Genomic DNA, 21,279 nt, shown 5'->3' with positions numbered 1-21,279 from the left:
GGCTCCATCAAACATGCTGATTCATTAACCAAGGTTCATCACCAATATAATATGGCTCTTTTTTTTCTATGGGAGACACTCAAAGTGTCTTTTGGAGTATTATAGATTGCCGAGTCATCTTAGATTCGCCAAAGAAATCCTACAGCCGATAAAGTGCATTCGCAAGCTTCATTAGGTTCCAAATATTGCAGAAACATCAAATATCACTTCCTGACATGGAAGTGCTCCTCAACAGTTGTGGAACTTGTTAATTTGTGTAATCACAGCAAAACACACCGTTCTAAATCAATAGGCCCTGAGAGAGTTATTGCAAGTTGTCATATACTCAAATTGATCAGTGCTTGCTCGCAAGGAAATAAAGCAAATTTCAGCAGAGAAACAATTGAGTTAATGGCCGTCCCTAACTGGCCGCTCGCAACGATCTCCCTGGAACTGCTCATTAGTCTTCTACTGTCTGTTTGGAGTGTGGATGCCTCAGCTCCTCCACTGTAATGAGTTCACACCGTGAACCACCATTGCTGATCACTGGAGACCCAAAGACGAGCCAGCAGCTTGGCCGCAGCTTTAATAAGGGAGGAGGATGAGAGCTGGATTCAAATCTGTCTGTTTAAAAAGTGCCACAGAAGAAGAGTGAGCTGAAAAAAAAATTCTCTGCAAGTGGGAATTCTAATGTGATAAACACAGTCGCTGAGAAAGACACATGCTTTGTACAATGCTGCATTTCAGGCTTCTAGTAGCTAATGGACACTTGAAGAGCTACCTTGAGTTACCTTGTGTATGAAATGCACTATATAAATAAAACCGCCTTGCACTCGCTGCTTGAATATTTATTTGACGGTCAGTTCCAGAAAATTCTCAAAATCCTCAAAAATCAATTTTACCCAACATTATGAATTGTACCATCGATTTTTCCTCAACACAGGCTTCAAATCTTCAATTTACTTTAATGCCGCATATTCTACCATGGCATTAAAATAGTCGATACCAAAAATTCTTTTTTTCTCCCATGGGCAGCATCATTCCCATGCTTTACTTTAGACAACAAACAAACAAATGTATTATCTCGATAATGATATACGTACATATTCCTTGAATGGTTTAAAATGACGTCATATTAAAACATTTTTTTATGGTACATCGTCTTTTCAAGCTCACTTTGCTAGAACATAGTCAGGTTCTCATGTTTAATGCAGTGCTTATCTCTTTTTAAACCATTTTTCACAAAATCCCCAAAAGACAAGCACGTATGGACTGGAAATACGAGATCAGCTCGACTAAAGCCCAGACTCTCTTGTGTGTGCATGCAAAAGAAAAAAAAAGGCTCCTAAAGCCTGAAATCAATGGTCCATTCAGAGCATGCCGCTTTTTCCCTAACACAACAAAGCAATACTCACATAAAGCAGTAATGGCCTAAAAGATCATTAACACACACACTTGTATAGCCTCCACCCACTCACGTCCATTCACATTTGACAAGTTTTGTCATCACGAAGCCAAGAAGAAAAAAACCATAAAATAGGAGGAATAAGACAACGAGTGGGGGCCATCAATATAAGAAGCTGAGTGAGTCCAGGAAGAAGAGAATGAAGGCTTATTGATTAAGGCAGAGCAAAGAGGAAAATACCTCATTAAAACCTGAGAACAAACACACAGAAGAACTCAATAGTGTAAATATCTTTTTCTGCATGGTCAAAGGAACAACACAACTGGATTATTCAATCATTCAACAAACAAAGGTGGGTGCAGAAAATCACGAGTGTGCCGAGCAAGCGCGTCGCTTATCAAACGCTAGACGTGGAGGTCGGGCAGATAAAGAACATGTTGATTTTTATATTCCACTTTGATAGACTGGCATGGCAAAGGGCCAGCGAAAACGCCACAGTGGAGGGACGGTGATGAAAAAAAATATGAGAGGCGCTCTGGGTGCCTTGTGGCAGAGCCTTGCTCAAATCTCCCAGAGGAATGTCGGCAACTGCTTCTGTTTTACGCTCCAGTGTCAATGTTGTCTACCCCTGAGAACATCTTGTGACATAAAACGTCAGCCAAAGACTTATTTAAAAATATTTATCCATGTATCCATCCAATTCCTATATCCCTGTTCAGGGTCTTGAGCGTATCCAATGGGTGGAAGACGGACTATATCTGCGCCAGTCAGTCACGGGGCACATATGAAAACAGACAAGCATTTATTGTCACCTTCACACAGTCATTGGGTGAGAAATGAACTGATGCTGCCTGCATTGATGACGGGAAAAAGCAGCATTGCACATTCAAATGTAGCTGTTACCAATCGTCCTACTCGAAGAACCTTTTCGGCCATTGATTACAGCAAACAAACACCCTCAGCAAAAAAATCCTTTTTGGATATCTAAAGTGGGTATGACATATTGTTTTTATTTTGTTTTGTGTTTTTATAAGTGAATAAAAAAACTAGTTTGTTGCCCTTATCAAGTAAACTGCTTCAGAGAACATTAAATTGTGTTTCTGGTGCGGTGCATTAAAGGAACAAAGGGCATTTTGGGGGGCAAAGGCAAGGTTAGTCACAAAAATGAGGACAGCATGTATTGAACAAACCTCAATGAGGGACCTTCACAGATACACGTTGAAAAAAGACGCTTGCACAGTTGTAGCGTACTTTCAAAGAAATAGGTTAATGTCTATTTGAGTCCTCTTTTAGTCGAGAAATTAAAGTCAGATTTATCCATGGGCGTAAAATAAAAATGTTGCCTGCTTTTGCATTCCGTTCGGTCATGATTTATGACGCCTGCGGAGCATGCAGTCGGTTGTCAACTTGAATTAAAAAGAACTACTTCACTCAACAATATAAAATAGTATTTGTAGTGATTTCCAATTACGATATTAATTTGACCTGATTAATGTGGTTTTTTTTCTAATGAACCCCAGGACTGTAGACATGACCTTTGGATTTGAGAAAAAGAGTGATGTTTTTTAAAAAAAAAAAGTTTTTTACTAGCACATAGTATTAAACCTTCTGTTTTATTCAGATTGTTTTTCTTTCCCTGGATTTATCAACGGTTTGCCTAACAGGGGTCGTATAGCTCAATAAATCTCGCCGCCCAGAGTAGCAGACACCTCCTACACATAAATGAGAAGACTTGTCCACTACCTCTCTTCTGAGCTCATGAAAAATGTCCTCTTTTCCAGCAAAAGTCAAACTAGCTCTTTGAGTCATAAAATCTAGGCAAAGACATAACTTCTCACATCGGGGCTGTATAATAAATTATGCGCATAATATTCTAGATCATTATTTTCTGGACATGTGCTCGTGTGCGAAACGTGTTAGGATGGAATTTTGTGCGAAAAGATATGAATTGAAAAGAGAATATGTGATTATAACTTGATAATGTTGTCCATAGTGCTTTTGGAGCGCGAATACAGTAAATAAATATAGACATATCGTATCTTCGAGGTTCGCAATCCACCCTCAATTTATTCTCTGAAAAACATTTTAAATTTTTTTTGTGCTCTTTTTAAAATGCTCTTAGATTTCACCAAAGCAGTAAATTAGGTGTTTTAGTCAACTATGTGATTAAAGTGAAGTTGAATTAAAGTTGATTAATAAATTATGTCACTAAAGGTTTTTCGCCGCAGGACAATATTTTTTTGCACCGAAGTGCTGTTTTGAAGGACCGGAATAGTTGCTGAATGAGGACTAGCGCGGATCGGAATAGCCAGAGGTAGCAAAGCTAACTGTCATGTTCTTTGTTTGCTTGTTTGATTCTGATTTAGAATTTGGTTTGATTTTCCTGTTTGACTATGCTGGTGTCTAATATGATACTTTGTTTTGGATTCCTGTTAAGCTTGTATTCATCTCAGTATCTTGTTTCGTCTATTGGTCCTTTTTTTAAATTACTTTTATCCTGCACTCCTGCCCCGCTTCCTTGCATTTGGGTCCTCAAACCTGCCACAACACTAACCGATGTCCTCCTCCACAAGCATCTTATCACATCTCACACTCTGTGACCTGCAGAGATGTATTAAAATTGTCGTATTGATGGTTGTACTACATTTTGCTGCCCCACAGAGTAAATTGGTATTTGGAAAACGAGAAGCCAAAAACACACGTTTCTTTTTGGAGCTAGATTTAGCCCGGGTTGTTAGTGGAAGTTACGGAGACTCTTCTAATCATCTGTCAGCCAACTATGCTCCCTCTCCCCACCCCTCCCCGGCTGGGGAGGTGGTTAGGTGGCACCCAAGCTGACAGCGGCTATCTGGATCCTCGTGGACCAATTCAGGATGAGGGAACTGCAGCTCAACCTCCTCGAAGACACTGCCAGGACAATCGAGGGCGCCTCCGGCAGCTCTTCGCTTTGACTTGGACATCCACTTTTTCATTGATTTTCATGTTATGTATTATTTGTGCCCTCTCTGCATCCATTGCAGCCTGGTGATCCTGAAAGGGGGATCCTTCCATCTGTGGTCCCTTCTCAAGGTTTCTCATTTTCCCCTGGTTTTCCTTGCCCTTTTGGGAGCTTAAGATCAGGGGATGCTTTGAGAATAATTGTCAATTTTTGTCTATGTGAAGCCCTTTTTTTTTGCAGAGGGTGTCAACTATCTCCGTAATCTGACATGCAATATTCACTAATTGTTCTATTTCCGCAATATCATCTTGGTGACTCCTTTGCTCATGCTCATTATGCGCCTCATGCTCATTTATTGTATTTGTCTCATGCAAAGTGTATCAAGTGCTTTCCTCTGTAATGTCTGCATTTGTTTCATCGTTGGCACACACAGTGGTGAGTGTGTGTACAGGGGGAGGGCGGTATTTGTAAATCTGTCGCCTTCTGCCACAGTGTTTCCAAATGAGCGCAAGATGCGACCTTATGCGCATCGATATAATGAGCTGAGGTTATGATAGGATCAGAGATGTCTCAGTCTCCAGAGCAGATGTTACTCAACCGCCTAGCTCCGCTCTGCGCTGATTATATTATAAAGACGAGAGGTGTCTGCGTGTGACAGACAGAAAGACGGAATAGGAGGGAGCAGCGCAGATGGGGAATTGTAACGAGACTTGTGGTAAGCCTGGGAGAGGTGTTGCGTACAAACCTTTTCATCATGGTGTTACACCTAGTACATCCAGGTGGCAAAAGCTCAAGTCAGACCCTTTATCATTTGACCACAATGGTTTGAATGTGTGGTGTGTCAGTCAAAAAGACGATGTGATGTTTGGTATTTTGCCTCCAAGGAAAACGGAACACTGGCCCTAGTTTACATTTCAACAGGTAGTACCGTATTTTCCGGACTATAAGGCGCACCGGACTATAAGGTGCACCTTAAATGAATGGCCCATTTTAAAATGTTGTCCTTATATAAGGCGCACCGGACTATAAGGCGCACCATTAATGCATCATGTCAGATTTTTAATCCAAATCAAATCATTCTCCAATGTATCTTTTTTATTTCAACTTCAGACGCAACAAATTACTTTAAAATCACAAAATAATGATCCATAGACTTTTTGATTCATGATTCATAGTCTTCAGCGGGCCACTTATGATTGATTTCATGACGCAATGCTTCGGGCCAGTTTAAATTTAGGAATTTGGTCCATATATAAGGCGCACCGGATTATAAGGCTTTTGAGAACATTTTAGGTTTTTAGGTGCGCCTTATAGTCCGGCAAATACGGTAAGCTGATCGAAAATAGACACAACTGACTTTTCTATTGTTCAGACCAATAGCACAGATGTGCTCTTTTATCATGAGATACCATTCTTTTGATTTAGCGGGCAAATGATAAAGTAATACCAACCAATCGATATTGCAGCTTTTAATACTTTTAAAAGAAATTCAGTACTGCACTGAATTTCTACACAATGGTCGGACTGCTGACAATATACTTGGACAATATTGTGCCCTCAACGTGACAGCTCAAAGTACATCATGATATATGTCCGTCCCTAGCGTGTCATAGCGGCAGTACAGCTTTTCATTTGAACACAGCATGCACGCAGCAGCAATTGTGTCTCTTTTAACCTGTTAAATACCTTGTGGGGGATCACAGAGAGATTCTTGGCATGATGCTCTAGGTACAAAAATCCACATGGGAGAAGTGGGATTTACATTGCAGGCCACATCCTGAGTTCCCAATTTGGATTTAATACATGTGTAATTTTGTGTGCATTTTAAATTGCAATTTTGAATTTGGAAACTGGAAAGAACAAAACTGCAAATAAGTAATTAAATAAAAATAAATGTCTGAAAATGAACTGAAACAGCATTGTCCGTAAAGTTAAATACAACTGAACTGGATTTAACAAATGTCCTGTATTGTTTATTTAATGTTTCAGCCATTATACAATGTTTGAATGTTTAATGATTCTTCTAAATAAAACGTTTTTGCAGTTATTTAGTTTTTCATAATTTTTTATTTTTTTTGTATTGTTTGGCCATTATTGAATCATTTTGACGATGCCATGCTGGCATCGGTGACGTATACCCCATCTGCATGTTTACGCTGCACTCAGTCAGATAGCCATTTCCATCTAATTTTAAATTAGAGTTAGATTAGTTTAGATTTATTGTCTTTGCAGCGGAAGGTGCAAAACAATGGCAAGCGTCAGCATCTACCATGTAATAAAATAAAAATAAAAAACACTTTCACACCATAATAAAACTATATGTAGTACATATACCACAGTCAGGGCATAAACAGCAAGATGCATGTTGTTGTAAAGGCTAATCGAGCAGCCACTGCTCCACTTAGAAATAGTAAAACAAAAAAATCTAGGGCAGTAGGTGTGCTGTAATGTAATGTAAATATATGTGTTGTTATATTCATATTAGAACACTACCCTGCCCCAGATCTTTACTATATAGAGCAGAGCAAACACCCATAAACCTTGAAATTATGTTTATAGTCATCGTGATTTACTGAAAGCAAAACGGTGCATACCAGCTGCAGTTTATGGCCATGGCTTGAGGTTTTACAGTAAGCGGTGTTACAGACCAGGCTATATGTCACCCAGTGCTCATACCAAGTCATGTGCAATATATGCAAACATACAAAAGAGCCAGTAATGCTCGCTTAGTGTGTATGCATAAGATAGTCTGTCTGCCGAGAGTTGTACGAGTTTGCCTGCATTGTGCAGCATTAACAATTTAAATTTTAATCAGTTTCGGGGCCCCTTGTGCTTTCACACTGGCGGCGTGTTCATCCATTTTTGGAGCAACAACCTTTTTTGTGCTCTCAGAGCTGCATTTTTTTTTTTTCTAACACTAAAATTCGCAAGGCTTTTGTGAAGTGTTCATGGAGTTCAGTATATTCTCTGACAGCCCCGGAGGGTAGTAGTACAGCTATTGCAGTAAAAGTTCTAGATATTAAAATCATAAAAGTAAGTTTTAAAAAAGTATTAAAAATGTATGTGAATATATCTGAAAAAGAAAAAAGCCTCACCTCAGACAAATTTTGGTAAAATTTAATTCTACTAATGGTCAAGATGACAGAATGTTGAATAAATGCCTCACCTCTAATAAAGACCGATGTCTCCGGGAAAATAATATTGCTTGTATTGCAGAAAGTAGTACTCATTAACAAATTAACACAAGCATTTATGGTTGTTTTTAAAGCCTCATTTCTGATAAATGCCTCTGTAGTTGAGTAAATAAATTCTCTCTCTCGTAAAACTGTTTTGCTTTCCGACTATCATGAAGACAAACTGTAACGTAAATGATCGTGAGAAAGAGTAATGGCCCCATCCAAACCCTTTGGCTTTATTTTGATCTGGTTAGGTTCATTAACCTCGTGTAACAAGATCACTGCCACCACAGCCAGTGAGGCGAAAAGCACCGCGACAGCCACCATGTGTAAATGCGCGTGCCCGCTGGATATCAAGGCTCGGCGAAGATCGTAAAGCCTTTGATACTCTGCGCTCTCTCCGAGCAACGTGCTACCAAGTGCACATTAATAATGCATGCCACGCTCTTCCCACACACTTATTTATGGAGGCATGAGTACACATGCGTAGCCACACACAGGTGGCTGGTTAAACCACCGCCTCAGTCTGGGGCTGTGAGGCAGAGAGAGCGAAATAAAAATTCTAGGTGAAACATGGACTTGTTGGATGTGTAATGTGGGTGCTTACATTATCTGCGTGCGTGCGGGCGTGCAATTCACTCACTCATTCATTGTCCTCAGGCATTCCGAAGGCAACATCAATAGAGGTCACTCACAGGGCAGGACGAGACAAAGATGTAATAAGCAGCAAGGGGTGATTGATGTTTGGAGGAAGGTCGGACTGTCTGACTTAAGTTTTCTGACAATGGACAATATTGGTTAGTGGCAATAATGAGCTGTTAAGCTGGTTTGTCAACAACTGATAGAAAGTGAAAGAACAAAATTGAAGAACAAATCATTTGTTACAGCAAATGTTAGAGCAAATGTTATGACTGTTCAGTGCTATTTTTCTTAAGAAAAAAGGAAAAAAAACATGACAAAAGAGGGTGGTTTTATTTGAGGCAGCCGGAATACATTTGATACGAGCATGCCATCACAAGCCAAAACGTAGCTGTTAGCCTCCGACTGAGTCAATTTGGTTTCCGTTGCTTACTTAAAACACGCCAGACAGACACTTGGCAGGAGATGTGTTCATGAAGCGACTGTCTGCATTACTAATAAGACAACGAGGAGGAAGCTTCATACAGGACTCGGTCAGGATGCTGAGAGACGAGTGCAATCGGCGCCCTCTGAATCCACAAACACACACATGCCAGCGTCTATTGATGACCCACTTCTCTTCTTAGAGAAGGAAAAAAAAAAAATCCTCTGGGTCATAGCTTTCATTATGGCACTATTTCTGCTTTTATGTTGACATGACTTGTATAATGAAGCCAGTTGTCATGGATTTGAGTAGAATTGTGTTGTATTACTGCTCTTACGACTGCTCAGAGTGACGAATGAGCATGCACACTTTTTTATTTATGACGAATGTTTTACTTGCCACGCTTCACCCACTTGAAATGGTGAAGGCTAAAAGATAGCTTTGTAATTTATTGACAGCAACCTGTGAACAATGCCAGCTTCCAAATGGGGGATCAGTTGGCTGCTGACACCCGAATGACAAAATTCCTGTTTAAATTCCTGCATTGAGACTTTTTCATGAATCCTTAGATGATGTCCACATAAAATGGCTTTTGCCAACATATTACAAATCCTAACTTTTGTTATGATTTATTGCAATACAAAAGACATCAGTCATCTCTGCCATTATCCTTAGCAGGGTTTTGGGATATTGCATTTGTATTTTGGTTCCAATTAAATATTGGTTTGGCTTCAGATGTGTTTGAAAAGAGACCAGGATGGTTAACACGTCCTGGATGCTTCTTTACTTCCCCACTGTGAGCCTTTAGTTGCAATTGGGTGTAATTTTGATTTATTTGGAGGCAAATGTTAGCTGCCAGAGGATGATTACAACATGGAGGAGTGTGACGGCTTCCTCTTAGAGCACAATGGCGCTTATGTATCGCAGGAAAAAGCAAACAATCCAATTCAGTGTCCCTTGGGATCGCAAACACTCAGCCAGCCAAACAATTCAACATATGATTCTGTTAATTAGGAACCAGATGGCACTGCTAGAAACTGAAAATTAGGTATTTGGAGAAATAAGACATTAATCAACTCAAGTAAAGGTATTTGTTGAACGTTGTTTAATAAATGTAATTATGAATATCCTATAAATCCATTTCAATTGACATCATTAGAGCACTTTTCCTATTCGGAAGTGATCAAAATAATTTTATTAAATGTTGTTTTGGTACACTTTTTGAATAATTGCTGGGCTTTTACAGAATGGCATAGCACAGCATAGCATCAAATCGAATTGAATCGAATAGATTAGAATGCAGGTAATGTACAGTAGAGTTGTGCTATTCCAGGTAAATAAATTAAGCAGCTTTTATTCTATTGTATCAATTCAATGGACATTGCACTGATCCTTGTAGGTTGTCCGTCTTGGCCACCTAAGCGCAGTATGATCCAAAATATGGATATAATATAAATAGAGTCATTATCAGCTCCTCAGTAAACCACAATAGTCATTCTTCGCAGGGAAGAAGAACTAGGACAGCTTCGATACTGTCTATTTTTTATTCTGAATTGGACATTTGATCATACTATTTACAATTTAGGTGGAACAGAATGTCTCCAGAGGTGGCACAGCTTGATAAATTACCAAAAAAACATGTTTCAATGTTCCCTAGCTTGCTTCAGCGATGGTACATTCCCCGTGGGAAAGTGCAAGCTGTCGTTTCTTTGCGCTTGGCCTCGTTATTAAAGATGTCAGCATGCACGGGCTGGCGTTACACTTCCACGCAGATGCTTACTTGGTACATTGTGTCCAGTCTTACCTCCAAGGCCGTAGACCTCTTGCGGAGCAGCTGTTCGATGTTCCTGGCGGCTCTGGCCACCAGCTCCTCTGCATCATTCTGCTCCACACTGTAGAGGTGCTGGTTCCTTAAGAAGATCTACGCAAACACACAATACAAACACACAGTCATGCATATAGGAATTCCAATGTTGGTTACTTAAGAGCTGCGATCCCCGATCCCCAACCTTTTTAGCACCACGGACCGGATTTTTGTCAGACAATATATTCACGGACCGCAGTTTGATGACGTACGATTTTTTTCAAAGAAAACTTCTAAAGACAATTCTAGAAAAAACAAATCAAATCGAAATCAAATGTCAAAAGCATCAATAAATTAAATAATCACTGACTGCACATTGTTTGCAGAAGTTTTCTTCGCAAAAATCGTCCGTGTTTGAATTACGATTTCATCCCCGCAAAACAGTTCAACCACAATCTAAAACCTCACCATACGGTCTTGGACTTTTAGTGAGACAATTCCCGCAATTCAATTTTTTTCTGAATTTCTGCGTCAATTTTTTCAGGGTCTCCTTCAGGATGCCAAAATACCTGAAATTTTGCCAGGATACATGTTTAGTTTTTAAAAAAACGAATGAAATTTTGAATGTGATGAAGTCTCCGCTCCCAAAAGGAAAAAAAAACGTCGGCTAAATTGTCCCAACCAATTATACAATTACAGTATATTTGGATCATTGGTACTATGTTCTTACCTGGGTGAGGCTCTTGCCGGCCATGGCAGTGTCTGCCAGGGTGATGAGCTCTTTCTGCATCTGATCAACCCATTCTTTAATCCTGCCATTCAGAAGTCAGACACATGGACACACACACAAACACACAGAGCAACCGAGTTAAGCCACTTCAGAGGCAACATCACCAGAGCAATTAAGCTGCCAATCACATCAGTCCTGAAGGCGACAGGCGAGCTGCTCAAGCACGAGACATCAAAACAAACAAGGGAAGGTGTCACCAAAGTGGTAGATCAATCCGATTGAAAGGACCAGGGTGCAACAGACCTCTCATCATGTGTGTAAACAATAAAAACTAGGGTTTTCACAATCTACAATCATAATTACAGCGATTTTGATGTTTGTTTGTTTTTTTAATCTATCTTCTATCACCTATCCAAACTTTTTGCAATGCGGGCCAGATTTGGTTAGATGAAAATGTATAAGGGCATTCGCACCAACATTCCTCAAACCATTACCATTGTAAATGAACTTGTAAATATGTAACTATATCCTTTGCTGTCTGCAGGTTGATATTGCAAATGAAAATCTGTTGTCAATTGCACTACCATTAAAGTTAAAGATTAAAATAATACTAAATTAAATGCAAATGAACAATTTTAAGAAAGTTTAATGATTTTTTTTAATTAGATGTATTGAGTTTGTTTTATTATTGTTATTGTTGTATTAATAAAAAGGGTGTTATTGGTGTTTGTGACTGCAGTAAACAGGCCAGGTTGCATCATGTCCGATTTTTAATCTAAATTAAATCATTCTCCATTTTATCTTTTTTATTTCAACTTCATACGCAACAAATTACTTCATAATCACAAAATAATAATCCATAGTCTTTTTGTTGTTTGCGATCACTGTGAGTCGGCGGCGCGGACGCGTAGCAGTGTGTAGCGTTAGTACGAAGTAGACAAGCTCTCACCAGTAGTCCGTGTTTTTTTTTTTTCCCTGTGCAGCGTCACTTGCAACGTCTCTGATTTTAGCGTCGCCTTAGTCCTTGGTGTGTGGACATATGAATGAGGAAGTGACACTGATTATCTTGCAAACGGGCACTTGTGTGCGCGTGAACTGGGAAGGGATGGAGACACGCTCGCAACCAATCGTAAACGCTGGCTCATGTGCGCGCGCGTTCCCGTTAGGACGAAATTAATTTCTGTGGCTCGCTCTGAGGCGCGCAGGTCAGTGCCAGCGGGCCACTTATTATTGATTTTATGACACAATGCTTCGGGACAGTTTAAATTTAGACGCGGGTCGCATTTGGCCCGCGGGCCGTACTTTGGACACATGACCTGGTTAAACTGTTTGTATTTGTGGTTTTAGTAGAAACTTATGACTATTTGGTGCTCCTTTCATTGATATTCAGGTTTCGGTGAAGCCCTTTGAGATTAAGAGCTATATAAATAACTTTGACTTGACTATGTAGCATATACAGGCTAAATAAAATCAGGTGAAAGAATTGACCTTTGTCATATGTCATGGTCATTCGATCAGATTCAAAATTTCCAAAGGTCATCAAACAACTCCTTTCCAGCAGGATCTCTACCATTTTATGACTGTTCAATTTAGTCCTACACAATTTTCCAACCTGTATGAGCACTGAGAGCCAACAAGACGAGCACCAGCACCTTCCCTGCATCAGTGATCAATCTTATATCATTTAGTATTTCAAGATGAGCAATCATTTAGAGATTGAAAATTTGAGATGTATCTATAGTTTTCTACAGGGAATCGTCAATTTTTTTTTTACCTGGCTTTCTGGCAGCAAATTTCAAGGGTTTAGGAAGCTCTGCTGATTTCTAGCGGCACAATCAACATTTTTACCACCCCCAAGTATGTGTGACCTGATGGTGAAAAGGTCTATTAAGCTGTCAATCCCAGTAGGCGATGGCGAACGGCTTGATTGTGAGACATCAAAACAAATAAGAGATTCATGGGGTGAGGTGTTGCCAAACAGGTCAGTCAACCTGATTGAAAGGGCCAGCATTCAATCCAGTGTCATCAGGCGATTTCCCGAGAAGTGGGCCAAATGGGCTTGATGTCAGTGACAATGATGGTAATACGAGTGAGCGAGCCGGGAAATGGAGACAAGACCCATCTGTTTAATTGTCAGTAAGAGCCCGATGGACTTCAGGTCTGAAAAGTGTGACAAATAGACCTTTTGGCCTTGACATCACACATGATTCTCATTGACAAAAGACAAACCTTTACAAAAGTAAATAAACCATCTTACCATTATACGAGGCAGATTGATTGAGAAAACACCTTAGATGATACTCATGGCCATCCTTTCCTCCAGTATAGATTGAATGTGCAAAGGTCAAGGTGGAAAAATGTCATATAGAGTAAATTGCTTCCAAGGGAGACGTAACTCTGGCCTTAATTGATATGTCAGAAGTTAATTCAAAAGCGGATCCCCTTGCGCTTATTTTTCACAAATATTATGCAAAAGTCTCAATTGTAGCTCCATCATAACTGAAAAAAAATGGCATGAAATAATCCACAAAGTCAAAGCTCTTGATTTTCATTTGCACGCACGGGTGCCAAATGGAGACCTGAAAAATAATCCAGTCGCCCTTTCCCCTAGTTAGCGTTAATGCTAATCGACACTTTTGGTAATAAATGAATCAAATCATAATCCACAAAATCAAATGATAATATGATGGACAGATTGCTGAGCATTTTTATTAGCGCTGCCATAGCTGAGCTACATCCCAAATGCAATTCACACTACACACGGCAGAGTAAGCATGGAAAAACCAATACGCTCACCCACAGGATATTTCCGAGTAAGCGTTAATGGCCGTGGTGTAAGAGCAATATATCTGTCTGGCTCCATGCAGCTGAGCAAAGTATGCAACAAGAAAGAGAAATGTTCTCACTGACAACAATTCTCAAATCAGGAGATGCAGAAAATATTCATCGTACCGATTGTAAACAAGATGAGACCATTTGGTCAGCAACAGGGGAAGCACAAAGTGAAATTGTTCATGAAAGAAAAAAAGTCAAGCTTGTCTATTGGGAACAAATTGCAGTGCAAAGCAGCTGCTTGCCTTAAATTCCCAAAGCCAGATGGTTATAGACAAGCACTGCAGACTGAGCAGAATGAGCTCCTTTATGAACAAAAAAATGTATATTCCCGTTCGGTAGATGTGCAGCCACAGCATAATGTGCAATGCTCACTATTTAATTCCATTTTATATGCTGACTGGGATAGAAATTCTGCAAGAACCTAGCTGGTAACTGCACATTAAATCCCAAGCTTAAAACTTTTTAATAGAAATGCATACAAAACAGATGCTACAAGTGCTGCAACTGTAGAAGCTATGCTTTTTGGGGAACAATAAATGCACTTGTTTAAACTTCCATTTTCACAAGATTCCAGTCAATAAAACACAGTTGACATAGCCTACTAGCTTGAGAGCATACCAGCATCCAAGCTTTGCATTTTAAAGACACAATGACTATGACATTTGATTTTATCCATCACTAAAAAGCCTGTAAAAAGTGGCACACAAACCAAATCACAAAAGTGGCTATGTGTGAATATGTTATGATTGTATTACCGTATTTTCTGCACTATAAGGCACGCCGGTTTATAAGGCGCACCTTCAATAAATGGCCCATTTTAAAACTTTGTCCATATATAAGGTGCACCGGATTATAAGGCGCACCTTCAATGAATGGCCCATTTTAAAACCTTGTCCATATATAAGATACATACATTTGGCCCACGCGCCGGACTTTGAACACGCCTGCTGTAGCGGCTCAATATTGGTCCATATATAAGGCGCACCTGATTATAAGGTGCACTGTCGGCTTTTGAGAAAATTGGAGGTTTTTAGGTGCGCCTTATAGTGCGGAAAATACAGCACTTGACTTGATTTGATATGACCTGACTTTGTTAACCCAAATGATGACGTAGCTTGACTTTCTGGGATTTTACTGGACACTTGACGTGATTTGATGTTTTCGACTTTGGTGTCATGGGTGAAGAAAGCTCAAATGACATATGATATCATACTATATATGAAATACATGACAGTTTGCTCACAGGCAGCTAACAATAGCGTCATTTCATACGTAATGTGGAGGCAGGCACTCCAGATGCAACAATTCTATTAAAGCCATTAAAAAGTAAATTTTCCATAATATGGCCCTTTTTAAAATCAAGTGCATTTGGGAATTGGCTGTAAGTAACGCTAATATACTTTGCAGCAGTAAATGTCAATGCAATCTAGTCATTTTATTCCCACTTCTCACTCTGTGACATATGTATTTCAGACTTCCGCTCAGCTGCCGCATGTTTTTGGGATTCCCTGATTTGATTAAATTATTCTTACCCGAGTAGTTCTCTTTTATGCTCCAGAGTGTGCTGATTGTAGATGTCAAATTAGCATTTGAGAGGAGCGCAATTAGTCATATTCCCAGTTTGTATGAGCTTTATGGTGAAGTCATCTCTGTGTTACACAATTGACATTTCCAAGCAAGTGGACATCTCTCCAGTGTGCAATTAATAAACCCGATCCCTTAAATCATGTATTTCCAACACCTGGGGTGTTGGATTGATTAACATCTTGCTGCACATCAAGACTTCATACTATATCATGTGACACATGACTGAACAACAACAAAAAAGATGAGTTTTTAAATCATTTGCATTTCAAAACGCTCATCTTAAATCACCTTTCCCCATTCAAATGAATGAAAATACTAATGGTCTGTTCCAGCCTCCCCACAAAACAAACAAAAGGTTTTGTAAAGTGGTGCCCTATAATATTGTACCGTATTTTCCAGACTATAAGGTGCACCTAAAAACCTAAAATTTTCTCAAAAGCCGATAGTGCGCCTTATAGTCCGGTGCGCCTTATATAAGAACAAAGTTTTAAAATGGTCCATTCATTGAAGGTGCGCCTTATAGTCCGGTGCGCCTTATAGTCCGGAAAATACGGTACTTTAGAATGTAAAGGATTAAAGAGTTTGTGCATCATAAGTCGTTGTGACTTTGCAGCTTCTTCTGGAATACGTGCATATCTTTGCTACCTGGGGCTAGTATAATAGCACGCTTGTCTTCATAAGAGTCACTGGTGGGATGGAGCTTTGAGCTACTGTACAGTATGTGTTCATCTACAAAACCCCTGCGGGGCTCCACTTCAGAGGCCGACTTTCTAATACACGACATTTATTGGCTCCCACATAATGTTGTGGTCGCTCTTTCATTGTGTCGAGGTCAGCTAGGGGTTAGTTGCAGCTGATTTCAACCAACAGCATTAATTGTAGGGACTAGTAATGTATGAGTACCAGAATCATGTTATTGCTCTAATTTAGGGGATGCATGTGTAGTTGCAAGTTGTTGATGATTAGAAAGTATTTAGAAATGCATGAGAAGTATGAAAATAATTGGCCTAAAGCCAGGGTGAGTGGTATTCTTTCAGCTCGGCTTTCTATGTTTTTATTAGTCCTGCCCCTGGTACAACAGCAGCAGCACACAATTAAACACTGGAGCTCTAAAGGCAAGTGGGTCAGAAGCTGTGTTGTTGTTTTTCCAACGCAGGAAGAGCAAATGGGGGCAAACAGGAGGAAATAAGGCAAGACAAACGAGAGACAGATTTTGGAATATCAGCGGCAGTTTGGAGGGAATAATGAGCTGGCCAATGGAGTGTGCCCAAAATTCACCCAAAATTCATAACAGGACAAATGAGAGGTGTATATTTTGTTTACATGGATGTCACCCTGATAATATTTGGATTCACATACTTCAATAAATATTGTGATTTCTTGTGAATAATATGCATTTTTTTGAGGGGTGGGGTCATAAAAGTAAAAATCCTGCTTCCTTTGTAGTGGCATCAGACCAGCTAAATAAGAGCGTAGTTGCATGGGCAGGTAAATCATTCTGCTTCACATAATTAAAAGTAGAACATTTAGAAAAATGTATAAAACAGAACAGGGAAAGAAAATCAAAAGCAAACTAAAAAAATAAAAAGTATCTAACCAGTATTATTAAAAGAGCATAGCTACCGAACAAGATTTTAAAAATTGTTTGAAGGACTTTAATTAATCATAGGCATGGGGAAAGTTGGAAAAGCAGAGTTTTTAGCTGCTATTTTATGCAAATAAACCATCACCAGCTGCCATTGTTGCAACAGTACCACCCACCCCACCCTGCTGCCATCAATTCCATCCATCCATCCATTTTCTGAACTGCTTAGTCCCCACGGGGGTCGCGGGAGTGCTGGAGCCTATCCCAGCCGTCATCGGGCAGTAGGCGGGGGACACCCTGAACCGGTTGCCAGCCAATCGCAGGGCACACAGAGACAAACAACCATTCGCACTCGCAACCACACCTAGAGACAATTTGGAGTCTTCAATCAGCCTACCAAGCATGTTTTTTGGGATGTGGGAGGAAACCGGAGTGCCCGGAGAAAACCCACGCGGGCCCGGGGAGAACATGCAAACTCCACACAGGGAGGGCCGGAGGTGGAATCGAACCCGCACCCTCCTAACTGTGAGGCGGACGTGCTACCCAGTGCGCCACCGAGCCGCCGCCGCCATCAATTCCTTCAAGGTAAATTTAATGACGGATGAACTGATGCTTGCGAGCGCCTCATTTTAATTTCTTTTGCTCTGTCTCTTGTGTGGCTAAATGATCCATTTGTATCTCATCAGGATACGCGTGGAAACAGGCTTATATATTGCTTGCCGCCGTGATGAAACCTCATCGTCATGGTGATAAAAGGATGGGAGACTTAGAAAAGTCTTGCTGGAGTCATTAGAGACATACTTGCAATTACTGCTTAACAATTGCCAGAGCCATATAGTCAAGATGTTAGGAAATTTAAAACGAAATGGACAGATTCGCAACAGTAGAACTGTCAGTGAATGTTAAGTATGTCGTACCCTATATGCAAGTCTTGATGACATGGAGCCACTATCAGGTCAAAGTGTTGGTGAGTTTCTCCTGCGTTCACTACAACCAGGAGGGAGTGGCAAGAGTTTCCCAGACTCTCCAAAAATGTCTCTAGATTTGTCCCTAGTCAGCTTTTGGAAAACAGGTAAGTCTCGATGATATGAAAACACCATTACGTCAAAGCCAAAATCTGCGAAAAGGAGCCTCGAGAGTCTCCCAAAATCTCTGAAATGTTCCAAAAATCTTGGGGGCTTGCATGCACTTTGGCGAGAAGGAGCCTCGAGAGTCTCCCAAAATCTCTGACATGTTCCAAAAATCTTGGGGGCTTGCATGCACTTTGCAGTTTATAATTGATTTTTTAGACAAATAGCCACACCCTTATTTTTGCTTAACCAATGTGCAGTGCCTGTTTGGAAATTTTATCAGTGTTGAAATGCTGCATAATGGCAGAATACCTCGTTGTGACCCTTGGTAGGTTTGATTTGAGTGTGTTCAATGCATTCAACAAATGGTGGCTCCACTCAAACAAACGCTTACCCCATATAGATGCCTGGTCCCTTCTCCAGTTAAGTAAAGCATTACATGTGCAGGATGAATAGTAATGCACTTCCATAAGCAGCCTGTTATATCCAGCACTCCAGCAATTATGATAAGTTATGTATCCAGTTTGAAAGCACAGCACTTATCCATGATCCATCAATATAATGTCATATTTAACACCAGACTGATGCAAGACAAACAAGTTGAAAAATAACTTGATGATGATGACAAAAGAAGACAGGCGCACGCACACAAAAGGTGGGTGACATCCTCCCAGCCCACGCGCGCATATTGATCGCGCATGTAGACAGACAACCAACGCCACGCGAACGCCTCATATAAACAAATAAAGAGCGTATTGGCAGGAGGCCACCCTTGATGACGAGACAAGAGAACAGAAAAGACAGCGGATCAATTGGATTAAATACTTACAGGAGCGAGGAGGGGAACTGGGAAGCCCGTGAGGCACTCAGGAGGAGCAGGACCTGGAACGTCCAAGCGTGCGCCCTGCAGGTATCCATTGGAAAACGATGTGGGAGGTGGATGTGGGTGGGGGCCGAATGTGGCGCCCCCCGCCGCCGATGAATAAGAGAGCGCGGCGGCGTGTCAACCTGCCGGTGCCTCCTCAGTGCTCGCTGCTGGAAAGCCTTATTCTAATCTGATCAGAGCGACAACAGACAGGACAGGTAGCGCCGGAGCTCCTCCTCCTCCTTCTCCTCTCTCTCTCTCTCTCTCTCTCTCTCTCTCTCTCTCTCTCTCTCTCTCTCTCTCTCTCTCTCTCTCTCTCCCTCTCTAGTGGATGTACGACACTATGGGTTGGATCTATCTATCTATCTATCTATCTATCTATCTATCTATCTATCTATCTATCTATCTATCTATCTATCTATCTATCTATCTATCTATCTATCTATCTATCTATCTATCTGTCTGTCTGTCTGTCTGTCTGTCTGTCTGTCTATCTATCTATCTATCTATCTATCTATCTATCTATCTATCTATCTATCTATCTATCTATCTATCTATATCCATCCATCCGTCATATTCCACAATGAGCTGGAGCCTTTCCCAGCTGACTTTTAACAGAATGCACACTGAAGTTATTGCCAGCCAATCACAGGGCAGGTACTGAATCGACAGATGAGCATTCACACTCATATTTACACCTAAGGAAAATTTCACATCTTCAATTTAATTAACACGGCTGTTTTGGGATTGTGGGTGGAAACTGGAGTACCCAAAGACAACCCACGCTCAGCAAGCTCAGAAACTGTCAGGCAGATGTGCTAATCACTAAGATCACAGTGCCACACTAATATCAGGATCAAATTTGGTTGGATTTTGTACTGAAAGTGTCACGATCTGGTTTTGTCGACTTAGTTTTGATTAGATTTAGTTTGTTTCTTGTTCGGTCCCACTTTTGCTTCCGATGTCTTTCACAGTCTTATATACATATATGATACATATTACACCAAGCGGATATTTTCTCTGGGAACTTTTCAATTAGAAGAACAGCATTTCGATTGGGGGAAATTGAACGTGGTTGTGCGTGCGTGCGTGTAATGCAGCCCTGGAGGTGGGAAGCGGGGCCGCACAGGCAGGATGCTCAGGGACTCGGTTATCAATCGTTGCCTGGCAACCACGCACCATCTCCGGTGTCCTCTCACCCTCCTACTCTTCCTCTTTCCGTGTCCTCCTTCCCTCTTTTTGCTGCTTTGTCTCCCCTTTTTCCAAACACTGTTGCATTCATCTCAGCATCTCATCTGCTGAGATACCTTTTCAGGCATTTTTTTCCCCGATTACTTCACAGAGATGAGAATGGCGAACGCAAGAATGGTCGCTTCTGGAGAGGGTTAGCGAGTGCAAGGGATACAATAGCAAAGAAAAAGTGAAGACAGGCTGTATCGGCAGATATTCATGACTTCTTTTTTTCTCATTAACAAGGAAGAATATCACTATATCCTGAATAATAGGTGTCAGACTCATCCCAGCAACACCTTTTATTTCGAATACAAGGCTTTGACGATGCAAGTCCTAAAATTTGAAAGGACTGACAGATGTGATCATGATAATTACTTCACAGCTCTACATGGGATTGATGCATTTAAAAGACACACGTTTGGCTTATTTTCTCAGAATTTTTCTGAATAACTTTTTACACCAGGTACTACTTCAAAAAATGCTTGGCTCTCCAAGTAAATTTAAAATAATAAAAATTACAATGCAGTTGCCTAGTAGGCCTGTGTTCTTTAAAAACAACATTGAGGTTAATTGTTACTAAAACAAAACAAGAAAAGAACATTTTATATTGAAAGTCTTGTCCGCATTTATTCTTCCGTTGGCCAAGCAAGTAATTAGTCGTAAAAAAAAAAGAACATTCGTGAAGGCATTCATTTCTCAAATTACCTCTGTACTGAAAAGTTAAATACAACTGAACTGCGATCTTCCTTAAAGATAGGGTGAGAAGCTCGGTCATCCGGGAGAGACTTGGTGTAGAGCCGCTGCTTCTCCACATTGAGAGGAGCCAGAGGAGGTGGCTCGGGCATCTCATCAGGATGTCTCCTGGTCGCCGCCCTGGGGAGGTGTTCCGGGCATGTCCCACCGGCAGGAGGCCCCATGGACGACCCAGGGTGCGCTGGAGAGACTATGTCTCTCAGCTGGCCTGGGAACGCCTTGGGATCCCCCGGGATGAGCTGGACGAAGTGGCTGG

The 21,279-nt window shown here is 40.7% G+C and overlaps 1 protein-coding gene across 4 annotated transcripts in view; it reads right to left on the bottom strand.

Moving 5' to 3' along the window:
• The window catches only part of LOC119124559 (voltage-dependent calcium channel subunit alpha-2/delta-1), a 57,612-nt gene extending 38,347 nt beyond the window's left edge, over positions 1–19,265 (bottom strand). For 2 of the 4 annotated variants that reach the window (XR_005098295.1, XM_037254664.1), the window contains exons 1-3: positions 19,002–19,265; positions 11,096–11,177; positions 10,366–10,482 (exon numbers count right to left, since the gene is read on the bottom strand). Coding sequence is in view for 3 of the 4 variants with exons in the window: in XM_037254664.1 (XP_037110559.1) it covers positions 10,366–10,482; positions 11,096–11,177; positions 19,002–19,090 (288 nt within the window). In the remaining variant the exon portion in view is untranslated. The remainder of the gene's footprint in view (positions 1–10,365; positions 10,483–11,095; positions 11,178–19,001) is intronic. The other 2 variants (XM_037254663.1, XM_037254665.1) reach the window with 1 other exon arrangement.
• Between the last annotated feature and the right edge of the window lie 2,014 nt (positions 19,266–21,279).

Source organism: Syngnathus acus, chromosome 6 (genome assembly GCF_901709675.1).
Source record: "Syngnathus acus chromosome 6, fSynAcu1.2, whole genome shotgun sequence".
Taxonomy (NCBI): domain Eukaryota; kingdom Metazoa; phylum Chordata; class Actinopteri; order Syngnathiformes; family Syngnathidae; genus Syngnathus; species Syngnathus acus.
This window is presented reverse-complemented; position numbering and strand designations above follow the sequence as displayed.